The 17,818-nt window shown below is 32.2% G+C and overlaps 1 protein-coding gene and 1 long non-coding RNA gene across 2 annotated transcripts in view; one reads left to right on the top strand and one right to left on the bottom strand.

The window, feature by feature from the left end:
* The window catches only part of LOC143248293 (carboxypeptidase B-like), a 28,998-nt gene extending 24,569 nt beyond the window's left edge, over window positions 1–4,429 (bottom strand). The window contains exons 1-4 of the mRNA XM_076496688.1: window positions 4,366–4,429; window positions 4,072–4,176; window positions 1,201–1,276; window positions 602–738 (exon numbers count right to left, since the gene is read on the bottom strand). Coding sequence (XP_076352803.1) covers window positions 602–738; window positions 1,201–1,276; window positions 4,072–4,157 — 299 coding nt within the window. The 5' untranslated portion in view covers window positions 4,158–4,176; window positions 4,366–4,429. The remainder of the gene's footprint in view (window positions 1–601; window positions 739–1,200; window positions 1,277–4,071; window positions 4,177–4,365) is intronic.
* Window positions 4,430–11,574: 7,145 nt separating this feature from the next.
* Window positions 11,575–17,462, top strand: LOC143248286 (uncharacterized). The gene is made up of 2 exons (XR_013026876.1): window positions 11,575–12,071; window positions 16,096–17,462. It is a non-coding gene; the product is annotated as an uncharacterized LOC143248286 (long non-coding RNA).
* Window positions 17,463–17,818: the final 356 nt, after the last annotated feature.

Raw genomic sequence — 17,818 nt, 5'->3', positions numbered from 1 at the left:
TAACGTCAAAACATTGATACACAACAGAATTCAGAATTGATATCGTCAAGCGGATTTCTTTCATAAAACAACATCTGGTACAGCGGTAAGTCTACAGATTTACAACCCTAAAATCAGGGGTTCAATTTCCCTCGGTGGATTCAGCAGATAGCCCACTGTGGTTTTACTATAATAAAAACACACGCACACTCTCTCATAAAGCTAGAATTAAAAACAGAGTAAACTTCTTTGATAATGCTGTGTGTTATTATTTTTTTTCTACACTAGTTCAAGACAATAGTTTACAAAATGGAAAATGAATTGAACATTTAATTTAAATAACAAATTGTATAAATTATTTCTGTTGTCGTTTGTATGGTTTTAAATGGTTTAGTATAATTTATTAAGGGGAATATTGTAGCTTTTTAAAGCTTTGTATAGGATTGTTTTACAAGTAAATTATTAAAAATATTTATTATTCATCAGTGTGTGTGTTTTCTTATAACAAAGCCACATCGGACTATCTGCTGGGTGCACCGAGGGTTATTCATCACTTTGCCTATTTTCGTGTTCATTTGTTACATCTAAATGCATTCAATATCGTATAATTTTATTGACTTACTTTTCCAGATTATCTGTCATTATATAAAAATCTATTCCATTATCACTCAGTTCTTTAAGAACTGCTTTCTCCACGTCAGGGGAAGTGTGAATGCTGACTTTTTCGTATTCCTTGATTGGCTCATTCCAAAAATCCACCTCAATAAATAAAATAAATGCATATTCTCATAACAATCACAAATGGCATCTCAGTTATCACTGATGATAATATTGTTTTTATTCGTCGCTCAGTTTAACAAAGGCTTCTCTTCTTATTATAAAATATAATTATTGAAAGTTTGCTTATTTTAGAAAAAATCAATATTAAATTTATTATAGTTTCATTTTCTGGAAATAATGATAAAGTTGTGCGTATTGTTTTTAAAAAACAACAGCATAATTTCAACCTGTTTTGCAAGAAAATGTAAGACCTTAAAATTCTTTTAAGTAGTCCTGACTCAGTTACTTTCTTTTTAAGTTACTATCATCTTGTTACACTAAAATTTATCTGAATTTCCAGAATGGCACGAATCTATAAAAGATTGTGTTTAAGGAGTATCTGTTACATATACTGAGTATAAATGTCTGTTATATATGACTATTATGACACTTGTAACTTACCTTTGGGTCATTCCTCAAATTTCGTAAGACATCAAGTTCTTTCTTACTACTTGCAAATGCACCAATGACTTTATGCCTGCGTGAATAAAGACGTTTGAATTTAAAATACTTATCTTTGTTCGAAAACTATACTCTTTGTCATTGGCTTAATCTTAACATCAAGATGTACGCAGTCCTAAATAAATTATATTAAAAACCGACATATGAGTTTGTTAATTAATAAAACTAATATATATATATATATATATTTTTTTTTCAAATCAAAGGGCAAGTTTAACGATAAAGTTTGGCATTTCTTCGTGACAATGTTAGGCCTATTATAAAGGCCTGCATTTTAAAATGTTTCTGAAGTAAGACATGGCATTGCCATTGAAAAGGTTTATGCTGCAGTCTGCTACAGCTTTGTCAGAGTGAAATTTTTCCACAAAACTTTGTAACTCTCCCCATTTTCCACAGATTTCCTTGATTAGTGAACTAGGAACATCCTCCCTTCCCTCCTCCTCATCTGAAGACGCTTCCTCAGTTGCCTTCTGTTGCTGCTCCTTCTGAAGGTCTTGGAGTTCTTCTGTAGTGAGCTCAGTGTTGTGGTCTTCCACCAACTCCTCCACATCATCACCACTCACATTCAAGCCTAGTGAAACAATATCCTTGACAACAGGCTCAACCTCAAAGCCTTCAAAGTCTCTATCTGCTACTGAGTCTGGCAACAATTTATTCCAGGATGAGTTCATAGTCCTCAAAGACACTTTCCTCTAGGCTTTGTCTATGATCCTCAAGCAATGGAGGATATTAAAGTGATTTTTTCAGAACTTTCTGAGGGTTAACTCTGTATCAGAGGTCACTTCAAAGCTTCTTTGAAACAGTGCTTTGGTGTAGAGTTTCTTAACGTTCGATATGACCTGCTGGTCCATGGGCTGAATGAAAGGAGTCGTGTTAGGGGACAAGAGCTTCACCGTAATGAAACTGTACTCCTCCACCAACCTGTCCTCCAAGCCTGGTGGGTGAGCAGGTGTATTGTTCATCACAAGGATGGCTTTGAGTGGCAACTGTTTTTCCGTGAGGTAATTCTTTACACTTGGGGCAAACACTTCATGGACCCACTCCATAAAAAAAAATTGTCTAGTTACCCATGCTTTACTATTATACCTACACATGACATTTAGTTTACGTTTCAGAACATTATTTTTCTTTAAAACCCTCGGTTCTCAGAATGGTACACAAGCAAAGGTTTAAGTTTCAAATCCCCACTTTCATTACTACATAACAATAGAGTTAGCCTATCCTTCATTGGCTTGTGTCCTAGCAGTAACTTCTCCTCCTTGGTAATGTAGGTCCTCTTTGGCATTTTCTTCCAAAAGAAGCCTGTCTCATCACAGTTGAACACTTGTTGGGGGGAATAAAACCTTCAGCTTCTACATAGTGTTTAAATTCCCTAACAAATTTATCAGCAGCGTCTTTGTTAGAACTGGCACCCTTCCCATGTCTCACGACACTATGTATGCCACTTCTCTTCCTAAAGTTTTCAAACCACCCCCTACTAGCCTTAAAGGCATCACTTGTATCAGCACTCGTTCCAGGGGTGTTTTTCAGGATGCCAGCATACAACTGTTTTGCTTTCTCACAAATAATGGTCTCAGAAATGCTATCACCAACTAACTGTTTTTCGTTTACCCAAATCAACAACAGTTTTTCTACCTCTTCCATTGTTTGTGATCTTTGTTTCGTAAGCACTGTCACTCCTTTTGAAACATCAGCTCCTTTGATAACCTCTTTATTTTTCAGTATGGTGCAAACTGTAAACTTTGCCATACCAAACTGTGTAGCAAGGTCAGATACCTGAACACCACTCTCATACTTCGCTATAAGATCTTTTTTCACCTATATTGTGGCTTTAACAACTTTTCTTTTTTGGTTTGATGCTTTCATTATCCTTCTTCGACCCCATGGTGGCTTATTTAATAAAAATATTTAGAAAAACAACATAAAAAACAAAGGAAAAACGAGAACGTTCACAGCAGATTTTAGCGGTGGTGTGGACTGAGCGACAGGTAAAATGTTTTGGGCAAGCTTGACGTGGGCCGAAAATGGTCAAAGGGTCGTTCGGGTCATCAGTCGAATTATTTTGGGGGTTCGGGCCATGACAGGTTGGTTCGGGAACCGAGTTTATGTTCGACAACCGAGACAATTTTTTCTCAAACAATATGTTTGAAAACCGAATTGTTCGAGAAGGGACTCGTTCGAGAACCGAGGTACCACTGTATTTGCATTCTGTAGTTTTCCTAGTTGCGTTTGCGCAACAAATCTAAACACTAGGTAACTTAGAACCAAAGTTTCAGGTGACAAAAACTCAGAGTATAATAGCGAAATTATCAATTAGATTTAAAAACCAAGCACGTCAGAAGAAACCAAGCAGTATTTTATATAAGCAGCTAATATTTTTTGTTTAAAGAAATTGAGTTAAAAGTTATTTAAATTCTTTTTACGGTGTGTATAAAAGCGCAGTTTGGCGTCAAACTCGATAATTGATCTAATTAACACATGATGAAATAATAACAAAACGTCAGAAATGAGTGAAAAAAAAAGGTAAGTAAATTAACAAAAACTGATGTAAAAAATACACTGATGAACACAGGAACAGTTGAAGGAATTAATAAGAGATATAATAGACAAAATAATGGAAAATTCACGTCAATGATTAAAGCATTTGAACGAATATTGAAAGATGAGAAAAAACACCTATTGATAAAACACTGGAAAGCTCAATATAACATATAGGTAGGTTGTAAAAAAACAACAACAGCATTTTGTATAGCTCTATAGATAAAGACTTGTAAATCAGTTTGAATTGTTAGAAAGAAGTAGTTCTCTTACCCTGAAAAGTCCTTCATGGCAGATTCTGTGCTGTCCAGAAGAACACACACAACCAACGCATTACATATACTGATAACTTTCTGCATTTCGAATTTTCTTACAAACCTATAAAGTAGCATAAACAAATATATATATATATATCTTCATAATTCACCAAACTAGCAGATATTGAAATTCATACTCTTAAGTAAAATTACCGAATGCCATTTCTCAATTATATATATATATGTATAAACTTATCGAAAATAAAATATACTGAAAGCATATATGATAAACATAACATTTTGTGTTTACCTCCCATGTATTGTAACATGTGAAAGATTCTTTGAGAAGTGAACAGACTCAATTCTGCCAACAAGTGATGATCTCCAACGTTGTCACTGCAGTAATATAACCTGTTTTAGGCTTTTGAAGAGCAAGGTTAATGGCAGAGGAACTTCTGGGAGGTTTTAGATTATTGGAACGATAAGCATACATGAAATTACCACCTAAGGCACAACCTAGTAACAAGTTTTTATGTTATTTAAGTTAGTTGTTTTGGTTTGTTTTTCTTGAATCAAAACGTTAAATTGTAGTTTTAATATAATAAAAGTTCACCGTATATGTATACTTATTACATAGTATAATAACACATTTTTTAAAAGTTCAATTTTACTTGTCGCTTCGCGTCAAAAGTATTGTTTAGTTTATGTTAAAGAAGATTGACATTTTATGCGATCCCTAGCGGTGGGTTTTACGTGTTTTCGGTCATTCATCTAGCGACGTGCAACTGATAATATCGGAATTTGAAATGGTGTGGTCACTTCGCAGAAGCAAGTTTGTAAGCATTCTGAAATTAACAAATTAGTCATTTTTGTATATCGCCATTGGGAATATATAATGAATTTGAATTATTCAGCTTAGCTAGTCCTTACTATGGCTTTGAATATGTAGTTTTATGCAAAAGTATAATTATTATACTATAACTTAATGTGTGAATGTTTGTTACTGAGGGCAGAGCTACACAATGGGCTATCTGTATTTGTTTTTATTTTTTGAGTTTTATTGTTTGTTTGTTTGTTTTGGAATTTCGCACAAAGCTACTCGAGGGCTATCTGTGCTAGCCGTCCCTAATTTAGCAGTGTAAGACTAGAGGGAAGGCAGCTAATCATCACCACCCACCGCCAACTCTTGGGCTACTCTTTTACCAACGAATAGTGGGATTGACCGTCACGGCTGGGAGGGCGAGCATGTTTAGCGCGAAACCGCGACCCTCGGGTTACGAGTCGCACGCCTTACGCGCTTGGCCATGCCAGGCCTCATTTTTTGAGTTTTAAGTCTTCAGTCTTTTCGCTGTGCTACTGTAGGGGTGGATACTTAGTGTGTAAATTTTCAGCTTTTGTGTATACAATTGAGCTATTTACGTCATTTAATTAACGGTGGTATAAGCTATCATGATTGTCACTCTTGATTAATTGAATTAATCAAATTTTCGGTTTTATAAAGGTTGTGTTTCTCAATAAGTGACATTATCCTGTAAAAAATATCCACAGTTTGCCTCAAAAGAAAAAAAAACACCCGCCCACATGCCTGAAAAGTTTCGATACATTTTGCTAAGTAATTACATCGTTTCAAATCCAACAATATCCCCTCTCAGTAAATACTAAGTCTCTTAATCTTTGTTTTCAAAATGTTCATTGTTTCTTATATATATATCTTATATTCGAATGTAAGCGATTCACAAAGTACATTAACTTTAATATGTACCTAAAAACCCGAATGAGACAATCGCCCATAACCTTAAAACAAGAACAACAAATTAAGACTATTCTTTTTATTTAGTTATAGCATTTATCTCAAATATATAATGAACAACCAAAATCCACTATATATTCGTGACTGTAAAGTGTAATTCGCATTTTAAATAAGGGATTAATTCACCTAAACATATATTTTATAAATAACTAGAATAATTGATCAGTTCATTTGAATGATCGGCGACCATCATACAAATTAAACAACAAAAAAAGTTTGAACTTCAAGAATTATTGTTTATTCAGCTGTAAGATGAGCCAATAACAGAATACAAATGGACACACCTCATTTGGAACCAGTTAAATAATTTAGGATCTTTGTTGTTTGACGGCTGAAGAGTTGTGTAATTAAGTTTATAAAACTTTTTTTTTGTTTTATAAATTCTTTGAGGTTATTCACTTAGATTATCCGGTTATACATGGACGATTCGTTTGTCTGCATTCCCAATCAGTTTTAAAGATTATCACAAAGTATTTGTTTTCTGTTTTTTTTTTAAATTCAAAATATTAATCACTGGTTATTTTGTGTATATTTTAAAAGTTTCATAACTTTTTTTTATAACAGGTAATAAATCTCCTTTGTGTATATGTGTGTTCGTGGCTCTAAAATATGTTTATATTTGAATGCATCTACGTAACAAACCAAAATATTTAACTTTACCAGAATAACTTTATCTGTAAATCACAAGAAAAGGGTATTTATTGTTAATTTAAAATTATAGTAAAAAGAGAGAAGAAATTCTCTAAGAAAAAAAAAACAAGAAAAAGAGAACACAGATATTTAAAATTTAGTGAGTGTTTTTTATTTATATTTCTAATTAAAAATTCATATCATGTATATATATATATATATAAAATACGCTGCGTATCTTAAAAGAGATCCAAGGGTACAAGCTACAACGTGGGATTATAAAATGTATTCTAGGTTTTTGAGATGAATGAGAAGTTGGACCCATATTGCGGTGGGGATACACCGTCTATCAGTCTTTACATTCAATTCGCTAGTCTTACATAAGACGATTAGAAATTTAGAAATTAGGATAGTAAGATGTGAGTGCTCAAGCTCACAACGTTTCACATGTATGTCACTTTTCATTGTCTGCAGACAGTTATGGGAAGGTGATGCTCTCCCAAGTTAAAATAAGAATAAGAAAAAGATAAACAAAAAAAAGGTGAAAAATAAATAAATAAAAAAATTGAAAATGAAAATAAAAAATAAGAAAAATAATATGCATATATGCACACATGTCTATATATATATATATATATATACATATGTCTACCTTCAAAAATATTTTGATTTAACATTTCATTTTGAAAATAATATAAGTTTATCCTTAATAAAATGAAATCAGTGTAAATGGAAGCTAAAACAAGAAAGCGTTGTTTTGATTTATCATTAATTTAGTATCAATCAAACCATGAAAGAAAATTGTGAATAGTATATCTTTTCGATAAAACAAAACACTAAAATTGATCAAGTTACTCTTAAATATAGCTATGTATTTTAACCATAGTTTTAAAAATGTTGGTCTAAAGACGTAATCTACTGTCTAAAACTTTAAGCTTTGAAACCTGAGCCAATGTTTCAATACGTGTGTTGACAGTCCTCTTTAGTCTTTTACATATATAAAGTTATGATTAAACGTAAACATTCTTTATTTTCACTAATATTTATTATGAAAAGTTATAAATATATATATTCTTATTCAAAGTACAAATAATAAATTATTTTAATCTACAGAGAAAATTATCTATACACTTTGTAATATACGTAGATATTTCTTAACTTACACGTATCAACAAGAAGAAAATAAGCATTACTGTTATCCATAAAGTGTTAAAATAACGCGAAAAAGTCAAATTCTGTTGAAACAGAAACTTACTGTTTTGTATATTAATAAGCTTGTTTTTCTAAGCCTTAAGGACATATTTCAGTGACAAAAACCTTCAGTCATTAGTTAACGTAAGCTCAATTCTTAATATGTAGTGGAAGTAGAATCTTTTTCTCATGAAACGTTTTATATTAATAAAGCCAGTACATTACATGCAATATAAAGACGCAAGGTTTGTGCACTAAATCAGTATTTATAAACTAAATTAAGATTGTATGATCTAACCTACGCACAAACTATAAATTTTGTGTCGTATAAGTTTGTGAGATATACACGACTGCTTTATTTAAATTTAACAAGAAAATTATGAATTAGATAGTTATAAAGCGTGGGATTTAAGTTGAGTATTATTAGAAGTGACAATTTAACGCAGATTTGCTTACGTAACTGTTAACTGTTTTTGTTGTGTAGCTCAGTTGATGTGAATTGACGTCACACTATTCGAACCTACTAAAATTTTCTCCTTGTTGTATTAGTACAACATAACGTCTCGTAGTTTGTAGAAAATTCTAGGCCTCAGTCGGGTAATACTGTTTATATAAATATATATATACAGGCTACCAAGCTATGTTATGTAAACAAGCTAATGAACGTAAAAGTGAAGTTAGACTGCTTATCAGTTTAGACCTAATAGTCGATTTTTAAAGGGAGTTTCCCAGCTTTTATTGTAATAACAGAGATATATTTTAATAATGTGTATTCTCAAAATGTATTATAAAGTAGTTGAAACCCGCCTGTTTGGGCTTTGACGAAAAAGGGACTATTATTTAAAGCTCTGGATATAACTGTGGTAATCAGTAATTGTAGTGATGATTTTAAAGTAAGTGTCTCAACCGAATCTAGATAATAAAGACAAGGGTAAAAGATACAATGCAGAAAAACAATCAGTATCAATAACAGTTAAGCATTATGCATGTAGGTGATAATAGAGAAGTAAAATGCTCACGTCAGAATTTGTCTGTTTTGTACCATTCCTAAAGTATAGGAGTTTTCTTCTATTTTTTAACCTGTTTGTGTAATTTTGTGTTTCTATTTCGTTGAGTTTTTTTTTCTACCCTTGTATTTATTATAGCCACTGTCAATCACAGCTTTGTATTGTATTGTAGAGAAGAATAATTTGTATTGTCAAAGAGCGTTCCTATTGTGTGAACCTTGACGAAAAAGAGACAACTATTTAAAGCGCTGGATACGACTGTCTTAACCAACAGCGTAACGAAGTTTTGAACACATGTTTGACTTCCTTTGAATATATCATTTTAAAACAAGTGGATTGTGTGCTGTTCGTTTACTGTTGAAATGTATCGCCGACAAATTACAGACACTTAAAGTAAAGAACCTCAGCTCTGCAAAAACCTGAAAAAGTTGAACAAACAATGGGAAAGTATTTAATGTAAACAAGTAACGATTTCACAAACTAACTACAATAGCAATGTACCATAATGCATGTGTTTAAAGTATAAAGAATTTAATCAATGGATTTTAAGTCGCATTAATTCTGTCACAGTCCTCAAGTACGAATGAACAAATTAATATATCTCCTTGCTATGTCAACGCAAAACGTTGTATAAGGATCACGTAATTCAATTTAAAGTAAAAATTTAGATTTTAAAATTGAAGTCTGGCGTTGCTACATTTGTAAAGTGGTAAATTTTGTTCTACTGAAAAACTTCCGGTATTTATCCATTTAATTAATATATACGTTATTTGACCAAACAATGCCATTTGACAAAATATAAAATGTAAAGTTTTGCTACTTAGAGTACAGTGTAAAAATGTCCGTACAAGAGAATATTTTGTTTCTCTTTCCATTTTATAAGGATAATTCTTACATGCCATTATAAAGTGTAAAATTCAACACTAGGGTAATACTTCACTGATCTCTCTTGACAGTTGAATGAGCCAGGGTGAGAATACTTATCATTCTTTAGAAGTCCCATATACTTGTACTAAAGGCATGTAACAAGGGTTCTGCTTGAATGAACATACTGGTCAAACTTAGGATCCGAAATAACTACCATAATATCCTATGTAGTGTTTTAACTACATAGAAAACAGCTAGCACAGGTGTCGGTATATGCCAGAATAAATCAATTTAATAGCACTCCAAAAACAAACATGAATAAATCAATGTTTAACAACATATATTAATTTTTGTTGTCATGCCACGGCTCAGAAAGCGCAGAGAAATGTTAGCAGAGAGGAGAGTTCGCGTAAAAATTTATTTGATGCTGATTAGACTCTTCGACAAATTGCTGCAGACTTGAAATGCTCCCCAAACATTGTCGTTGTTGTTGTATGTAATTAAGCACAAAGCTACACTTTGAGCTCTCTGTGTTACGCCCACCACAGGTATCGAAACATGGATTCTAGTGTCGTAAGTCTGTAAACATACCGCTGTACCACTGGGGGCCCCAAACATTGTCAATACATCCTAGGTTGTAAAATAGAGACAAGTAAATTTGGAAATATAATATGAAGAGGCAGAACGCCTAAACTCAATGATACTGATGTTAAGTATCTTCGTTTATTCAGCCTCGAGAACAGAAGGAAGACTGTCAATGATCTCAACCGTAAGACAAACGACCATGTACCAAATGACAGAAAAGTATCATATCTACAGTATCAAGAAAAGTCAACGAGAAAGGAATATTTGGTTTTGTAACAGTTAAAAAACTTTATTTTGATCTCAAAATATTGTCAAAATACAGAAATTTGCTAAAAAGTACAAACTAAACTGTTGATAATGAGAAAAGAATGTTATGGATGGTTGAGTCCAGTTTTGAGATATCTGGTTCAAAGCGTAGGTCGAACAGGAAAAAGATGAAAGATACTTACCTCAATGCGTAGCACCTACCATGAAGCATAGGAGAGATAGTATGATTAGTTGGAGTTGTTTCTCTGCTGAGGTGACAGATGATATTTGCAAAATAGATGGGATAATGGGCCAGCCCAAGTACCATCAGATACTGAACCGTCATGGTGTACACAGTGGTTTGTGTATTATTGGTAAATGATTCTACTACTAATGCAAAAACTACTTAGCTAAGAAAGAAGTTGAAGGAGGTATTTAAACGATGCAATGGCCACCACGCCAAGCCACTATCTGGGATTCGATAGATCAAAAACTTGACAAATCAAAAGTTATTTCCAAAGAAACGTTATGGGAGTGCATTATAGACATTTAGAGTAAAATATCAAAGGACACTTTGATTAACTGTGTTGCAAATTGTCTGAAAGACTGTCTGTAGTTATCAAAGCAAAAGGGGACACACAAAATATTAACTGTTTACTGAACTCAAGCACTTTCCACTGAGTTTATGTTGTACTAAGTATTAAGATTAATAACATTTCAATGTTTCACCTATGATTTACCTTACATTGTTCTTTTTAAAGTGGTCTGAAATCTAACTTTTGACTTTATCCTTATAGTTTTGAACAATACTATGTTTCACTTAGTTAATTAAAAAAATCTGTTTTTTTGTTTGTTTGTTTGTTAAGGAGATAACGACACAATATGCTATCTGTGTTATGCCCACAACAGGTATCGAAATCCGGGTTTGAATGTTATAAGCCACTTGGAACTATACGAGAGTGAAAACAGTTAACAAAAAGAACTTATCCACCAACACTTGGGATATTATAATCAAATAGCAGAAGTTGGCAGTCATTATTAAAACACAATCACAGCTTAAAGTGTGAAATAGATTTTGAGACAACACGATGTAAACCATGGATCCTCGGTCTCTCAATATGTCCCTCTTACCATTTAGTCACATCCGAGGTAAGACGTAAATGATTCTGTATCGCTACAGTATGCGTGTTACGTACAATAATGAGTAATTTTTCAGTGTGAAGTTGTCATGTGGGCAAATTTTCCTAGTTTTCTCTTCATAGCTACTAATCGAGTTTGAAGTGTTCATTGCCACTGCAACATTTGTCTTGCTTGCTTTTATTGTACCCACGTATATGCATAGAAAACGCGTATAAAAAACTGACAAAAGAATGTGTAAAACATTTCCGGCCAAGCCCACCTGCGCCATTTTACTATTTCGCAGAATGTCAATGTCACATGAACGTCAGGTAGAACCATCTGGCATACTGTTTTGGCGCTCAAAATCAACATTTCGGTACACTGTTGATCCGCATCAAGTATTTATAATACAAAAGTGGGTGAATTAAAATTCTTAAAATATGTACCGAATTTTATGCTGAACAGTTGTTCCGGATTTGTATTGTGAAGATGTATTTGTTTCGTTTGGTATCTTAAGCCATTATGCCGTACAATGCCAAATGTTTTGTCAATTTCGAGAAGGCAAGTGGCAGTGCATTTCTTTTGGTTAAAACTATCTATTATTGTTTCAACTAATCTAAATAAATAATTTGTCGTTTTTCAAAATTTTCTGAAACTATTTTGAACTTCAGATAAAATTTTGATAAGATATCCAGATAACTATTAATAGTTATTCTTTCGAAAAATTTGTATATAGAATTAGTTAAACTAACTGATCGTTAGCTTCCTGGTTTATCCGCTTGTTTGCCTTTCTTTAGAAACATAATAATATTTGCTTGCTTCTAAAAGACTGAAATATAACCAGAATTTAGGAATGAATTAAATAATGTAGTTAGGTGGTCAAACATTTTCAGAATACCCTTTTTAAAGGAAATGATTTGTATACCATCCTCACCTGGAGCTTTGTTTTCACTGAGTTTATGATTTGACTTTCATATTCATTATTACCTACTTGTGAACTTTGGAAATTAATTGGAAAAGCTGGAAAATCTGGTGTGTAGATGTGTTTATTTTGTTAAATTTACCGATTTACTTTGTTAAAATAGTGTGTATCCATACGTGATTCCTGATTTACTTTGTTAAAATAGTGTGTATCCATACGTGATTCGTTATGAGTTTTAAATATATTTCTTAATTGTTCTTTGAAAACTTCTGTTTTGTGTGTATATGTTCATATATGCTATTTTACTTTTGTGATTTAAAGTCGGATAAGTTTTGAACATGTTTTGTTTGTTAGTGAATCATTTCATAGGTGTCCAAAATTTCCCTAAATCTGTATGTTCGTTAAATTGCGGACAAAAAGTGTCTCAGTTGTTTTATTTTAATTGTTTTATTTCATTTCTAATTCTGTTTCTTCGTGTATTAATAAGAGTTTTGAAGAACGGATCTCTATCCATATATTGTCTTCTCAGGTGGCGGCCTTCTTTTACCATGTTTATTATTTCTGTGTATTGTTGCCATTTTTAGAGCTACCTATCATTTTTGTTTTGGTATGATCTGCTCTGCAACTTTGGCAAGGCACTCAACAATTCTTTAACAGCAGTCACTAATATCTGATAATTTATCAGCTAGACTTACTGTTGATTCTGATAATAATCGAACTAAGAATGTTCTATATTCTTCCCAATTAGCTTTTCATAATTAAATTTTTGTTTTCTCATTGGTTTATTATGATGGGGTTCGAAATAGAAGACACGTGTTATTGACAACTATTCACAGTCTAAATCAAATCCAACATTAATATATGAGTACTTATTACTAACTTGTGATGAGCTTATACAAAAATCCAAAATATCACTAGAATTGTGCGTAGGAGTGATATTTTAACAAAAAAACTATTTTGTATAATTTCTAGTAATATCCTTACGTTTTGTGTAGTTTTATTATGTCTAAAATCTTTATGTTTGCTATTAAGACCTTCTATTATTATTGTGTTTTTTACTGTACTAATTAAACTTATTTAACAAATTAATATGTACTGTACATATTATTTTAGGTAGAGAAGAATATTTTCCTGCTATTGTAATACCATTATTATTTAATAGATGGATATATATATATTATTACATATTTATTTGTTGATTACACAGTTACCTGTGATACAGATAGGGTTGACGTATATATTACTACACTACCCCTGTTAGAGTGATTTCTTTTTAATATGTGTATTGTAACTGAAGTAAATTCAATAAATTTAAAAAAGATTTATTCTTATTTGACACAGCTTTCAGTTATAACCAATACATCAGTATGTGTTTCTATTACATCTTCGACTTCATGCATCTTAGAAGTAAGACCACCTTGGATATTAATGTATTGTATTGTGAATTTTCCGGCTAAAAATGTGCTCATGGATTGTTGTGCTAAGCATGGAATGATGGGTGTTATGTCTCTTGGTTATTTTGATTAGGAGTGTAATACGGTCTTGCTTGTTTTGTGGGTTTTGAAATTATTTGAAGTCACAAAATGATAGAATGTGTTACTTACTGATCCATTGTTGGATTGTTTTCTGTATTTATATTGTTGTTATTGTTAGTTTCTTGTGTTTCTACAGATTGTTGATTTTGTTGCGTATTTGCTTGAAAAGTATTTTTGTTTATCTCATTTGATGGTTTGTTTGATGACTGTGATCATATTTTTGATATATGTTTGTGTTTTTGTTATGTTAGAATATATGTTGTAGATTTTTACTTTTTATTTGTTTAGATTTTTGACAGTATTTATAACTGGTTGTACAACTTGGAAAATCTTTACATGCTGTTGTTACATGTCCACAGCTTTGACGATCGTAACATTGCGCCACAACTACGACGGGTATTTTAGTTTCTTCTGTCTGGAATCTCTGATAACAGAGTATAATAATACCATTTGATATCAGGCTCTGGATATCTTGTGTGTAGACTGTATGTACTTTGATAACGTTTGTATAAGTGTGTGTGTTCTACTTGATGTAATTTTTTTAACTTTTGTGAATGTGATGTTTGTGCTAATTCCTCCTATATTTGTTGTATCCGTATGTTGAAGTGCATGCTTCTGATTATGAATGATCTTGTGTTTGGTTTCATCCTTTAGATTAAAGGTTCCTTTTGGCTAATCTTAGAGAAAGGTGTTTAGGTCAGCCGGCTCCGCTCACTTCACTATAACGCCGCCTCTTGCTAAATGTTTAATGGGTGTGAATTTGGTTTTTAGTTTACATCTTATTTCGGCCCGGCATTCCCAATTGGTTATGGCGCTCGACTCGAAATCTGAGACTCGCGGGTTCGAATCCCCATCCCACCAAACATGCTCACCCTTTCAACCGTGGGTGCGTTATAATGTTTTGATCAATCCCATTATTCATTGGTAAAAGAGTAGTCCAAAAGTTGGCGGTGGGTGATGATGACTAGCTGCTTTTCCTCTAGTCTTACACTGCTAAATTAGAGATTATTAGTGCAGATAGTTCTGCTCGAAATTAAAACATAAACAAACAATTCTTATTTCAACAATCAGTTGAAAATTGCCGAAGTCTTACACAGATTTTTATTTTCATATTCACCACTTTGAATTCATATATCTTAAAACTGTTAAGTTCAAAATATCAAACAAATTTTTTATGACAGTGACTACTTGAAATTGATTTTCTTATAAGAAAGTCGAAATCTTAACAAAAAGTTGAAATATGCATAATATTGTGGGCCCGCCCAATTTATTATCAAGTATCGTCTGCGAGTCGAAAATCGTCCGGTACTACACTATTGTTGTTATATAACTAAGTTAGCCTTCATTCAAACAGGACAAAGCTATATATTCCAAGTTCGATTGATTATTTTAAGCTTCAAGTTATACGCCGTTGGACTGATAAACTTACTCTGTTGATGTTAGAAGCAATTTAAGTTTACTACGGGTAGATGTGATCGCAGTGTTTTTTGGTTTTTTTTCTAGCGCAAGGTTTTCTTTTTTAAAACCCAGTTTTGTCCTAAGTAAATCACTTGTTTATTGCTGACTTGGCTTTCCAATAGGCCTAACTGATTGATTGCACGATATTAGCATGTACTTGGCCACAAACTATGATTTGTTAGAGATCTAAGCTTAGGCCCTATAGATTTCTTACTTATTATATATGTGCGTGTGTGTGTGCGTCTGTGTACACGTAGGCTTGGTATAAAACCTAGGCTACGAGGTTTGTGATGCGGTGACTAAAGCTATTAATAGTGATATACAAGTAATCACTGCGGGACACAGAAAATGATGTGCTAGAGACTATTTGTTCTTGTAATATAGAAATTTAAAGATTGGTTACGATGTATCTGATTAACCAAATTTTGTTAATAGTTAAATTATTTTACAATAAAAATTGTAAAAAGGTTATATAGTTGAATGATTTTACAATAAAAAATATAAAAAGTTATATAATTTATTTTACCAGTTTCAAATTTTGCATTCATTTTACCAGCTTAGTTCTTGTGACTAATTATGAACTTACACTATTCTTGAATGTGAGTTATATTTTCGAAATACTGTTCTTCTAATTTTTATAGTATTGCTTATATTATGTATCATCTCACAGAGCCTAACTTTATGTCCAAAGACCATTTCAATTTCGAGAGTTTTATAAGTGTCCACTAGATGTCACGCCATTCTACTGAGTTTACAGAAGTTGGTGTTTGCTGCTCAACAGTCGCAAATTCTGAAATTGCCTTTGCAACACTCTCGTCGTGTATAATTTATAATTTTCATATATCAGATTGTAATTAGTATACCTACTCACAATAATTAAAACAAAAACGGAAAAAATCTTCTTACGTGTCAAATTTAGGAAATTATTAATAAATTTTCCTCTGTTACGCTAAAGATGGATTATCTTACACCGTATACAATTACTGTTTTAAATTAAGCACAAAGATATATAATAGAATATCTGGCCTCTGCACACCACAAATATCGTAACCGGGTTGTTAGAATTGTAAGTCCGTAAACATACCGCTGAGCCACTGGAGGGTCTCAGTTATTTACTAATTTGTAAAATATATAAACAATTTTTTTAATCGCCCACTTTACCGGCTTTATAAAAGAAATGATGAGAAACTAGTGGAAAGATGTTGTTCAAAGTAACTGCTTTCAACATAACTTTACAGTGCAATTTCTGCAAGAAAAATATTATAGTTTCTCCCCTTCCACAGGTCTTAGATCTGATGATCTAAAAATTTGATAATAATACATTTTCCACTAAATGGTATCGTCGTTAGCGGTAGTGCATTTCAGGTTATTTTTTTGGGTATTGAAATATGTCAAACAGAAACATGCTATTGATTTTACCTCTATTCATGATAGTTGATTGTGGGGTATTCAAAAACACAAAACTTTTCATAATGACAGTTGAAAGTGATATAATTCACACTAAAATTAAAAATCTTTTCAAACCTATTATAAAATTTTCTGTTGTAGTGGAAAGTTACAGTGAAAAACCTGTTGTGCTTATCAAGGGGAGTCAAACGCCTGATTTTAGCATTTTAAATCCCCAACCTTACACCTAACCCACTGGGGGTGTATTTTAGAAATAATTATAAAAATATTTTTACAATATTTCTACCAGAAGTGACGTCATGATATCAATTATAATGTAACACACTGGTCCTTGAAAAGTTTATACTTTTTTCCGCAATATTTCGTATATGAGTGAAATATTTGTTCTTTAAACTAACAGATTTTTGTATTTGTTTAATTTCAGTGTTCTCAAGATAACTATTCTTCATAAACCTTTCTTAAGAGTTTTTCTTTCGTTTTAGTTTGATATATATATGGTTTTTATATGAAGATGTACTCAAACATAAGAGTATGTGATCCAATTCATTCTTTCGTCAACGTGCATATAATGTATGACTGTTACAATTAAAATATTTTTTAAATAAAAACGTCTGTATATTATGTGATAAATGTCTATTAGTTACTTCCCTTTCTCTCCAAACCTAAGGTGATCACACTTCAAGTCGTAACTTGATTCACACAAAAACGATTTTAATTTGGTATGTATTTATAGGTAATCGTTTATGGTTTTATGAATTATTTACAAGCGAAAAATAGAAGGAACGCATATTTTCGTCGAGCCGTGTATATTATACATAAATATCTCTAGAAGGTTGATATAAATATGCCCTCAGGTGAATCAATCGTACGTTTATTGACTAACAATTCTAAATTTCAGGGTTCGATTCTCCACGGTAACACAGCGCAGATTACGACAACATAAATATTTAAATACATCTGTCTTTTGTTGACTATCTAGTCGCTTT

Source organism: Tachypleus tridentatus, chromosome 1 (genome assembly GCF_004210375.1).
Source record: "Tachypleus tridentatus isolate NWPU-2018 chromosome 1, ASM421037v1, whole genome shotgun sequence".
Taxonomy (NCBI): Eukaryota; Metazoa; Arthropoda; class Merostomata; order Xiphosura; family Limulidae; genus Tachypleus; species Tachypleus tridentatus.
Note: the sequence above shows the minus strand (reverse complement) of the source record. Positions and strands in the feature narration are given on the sequence as shown.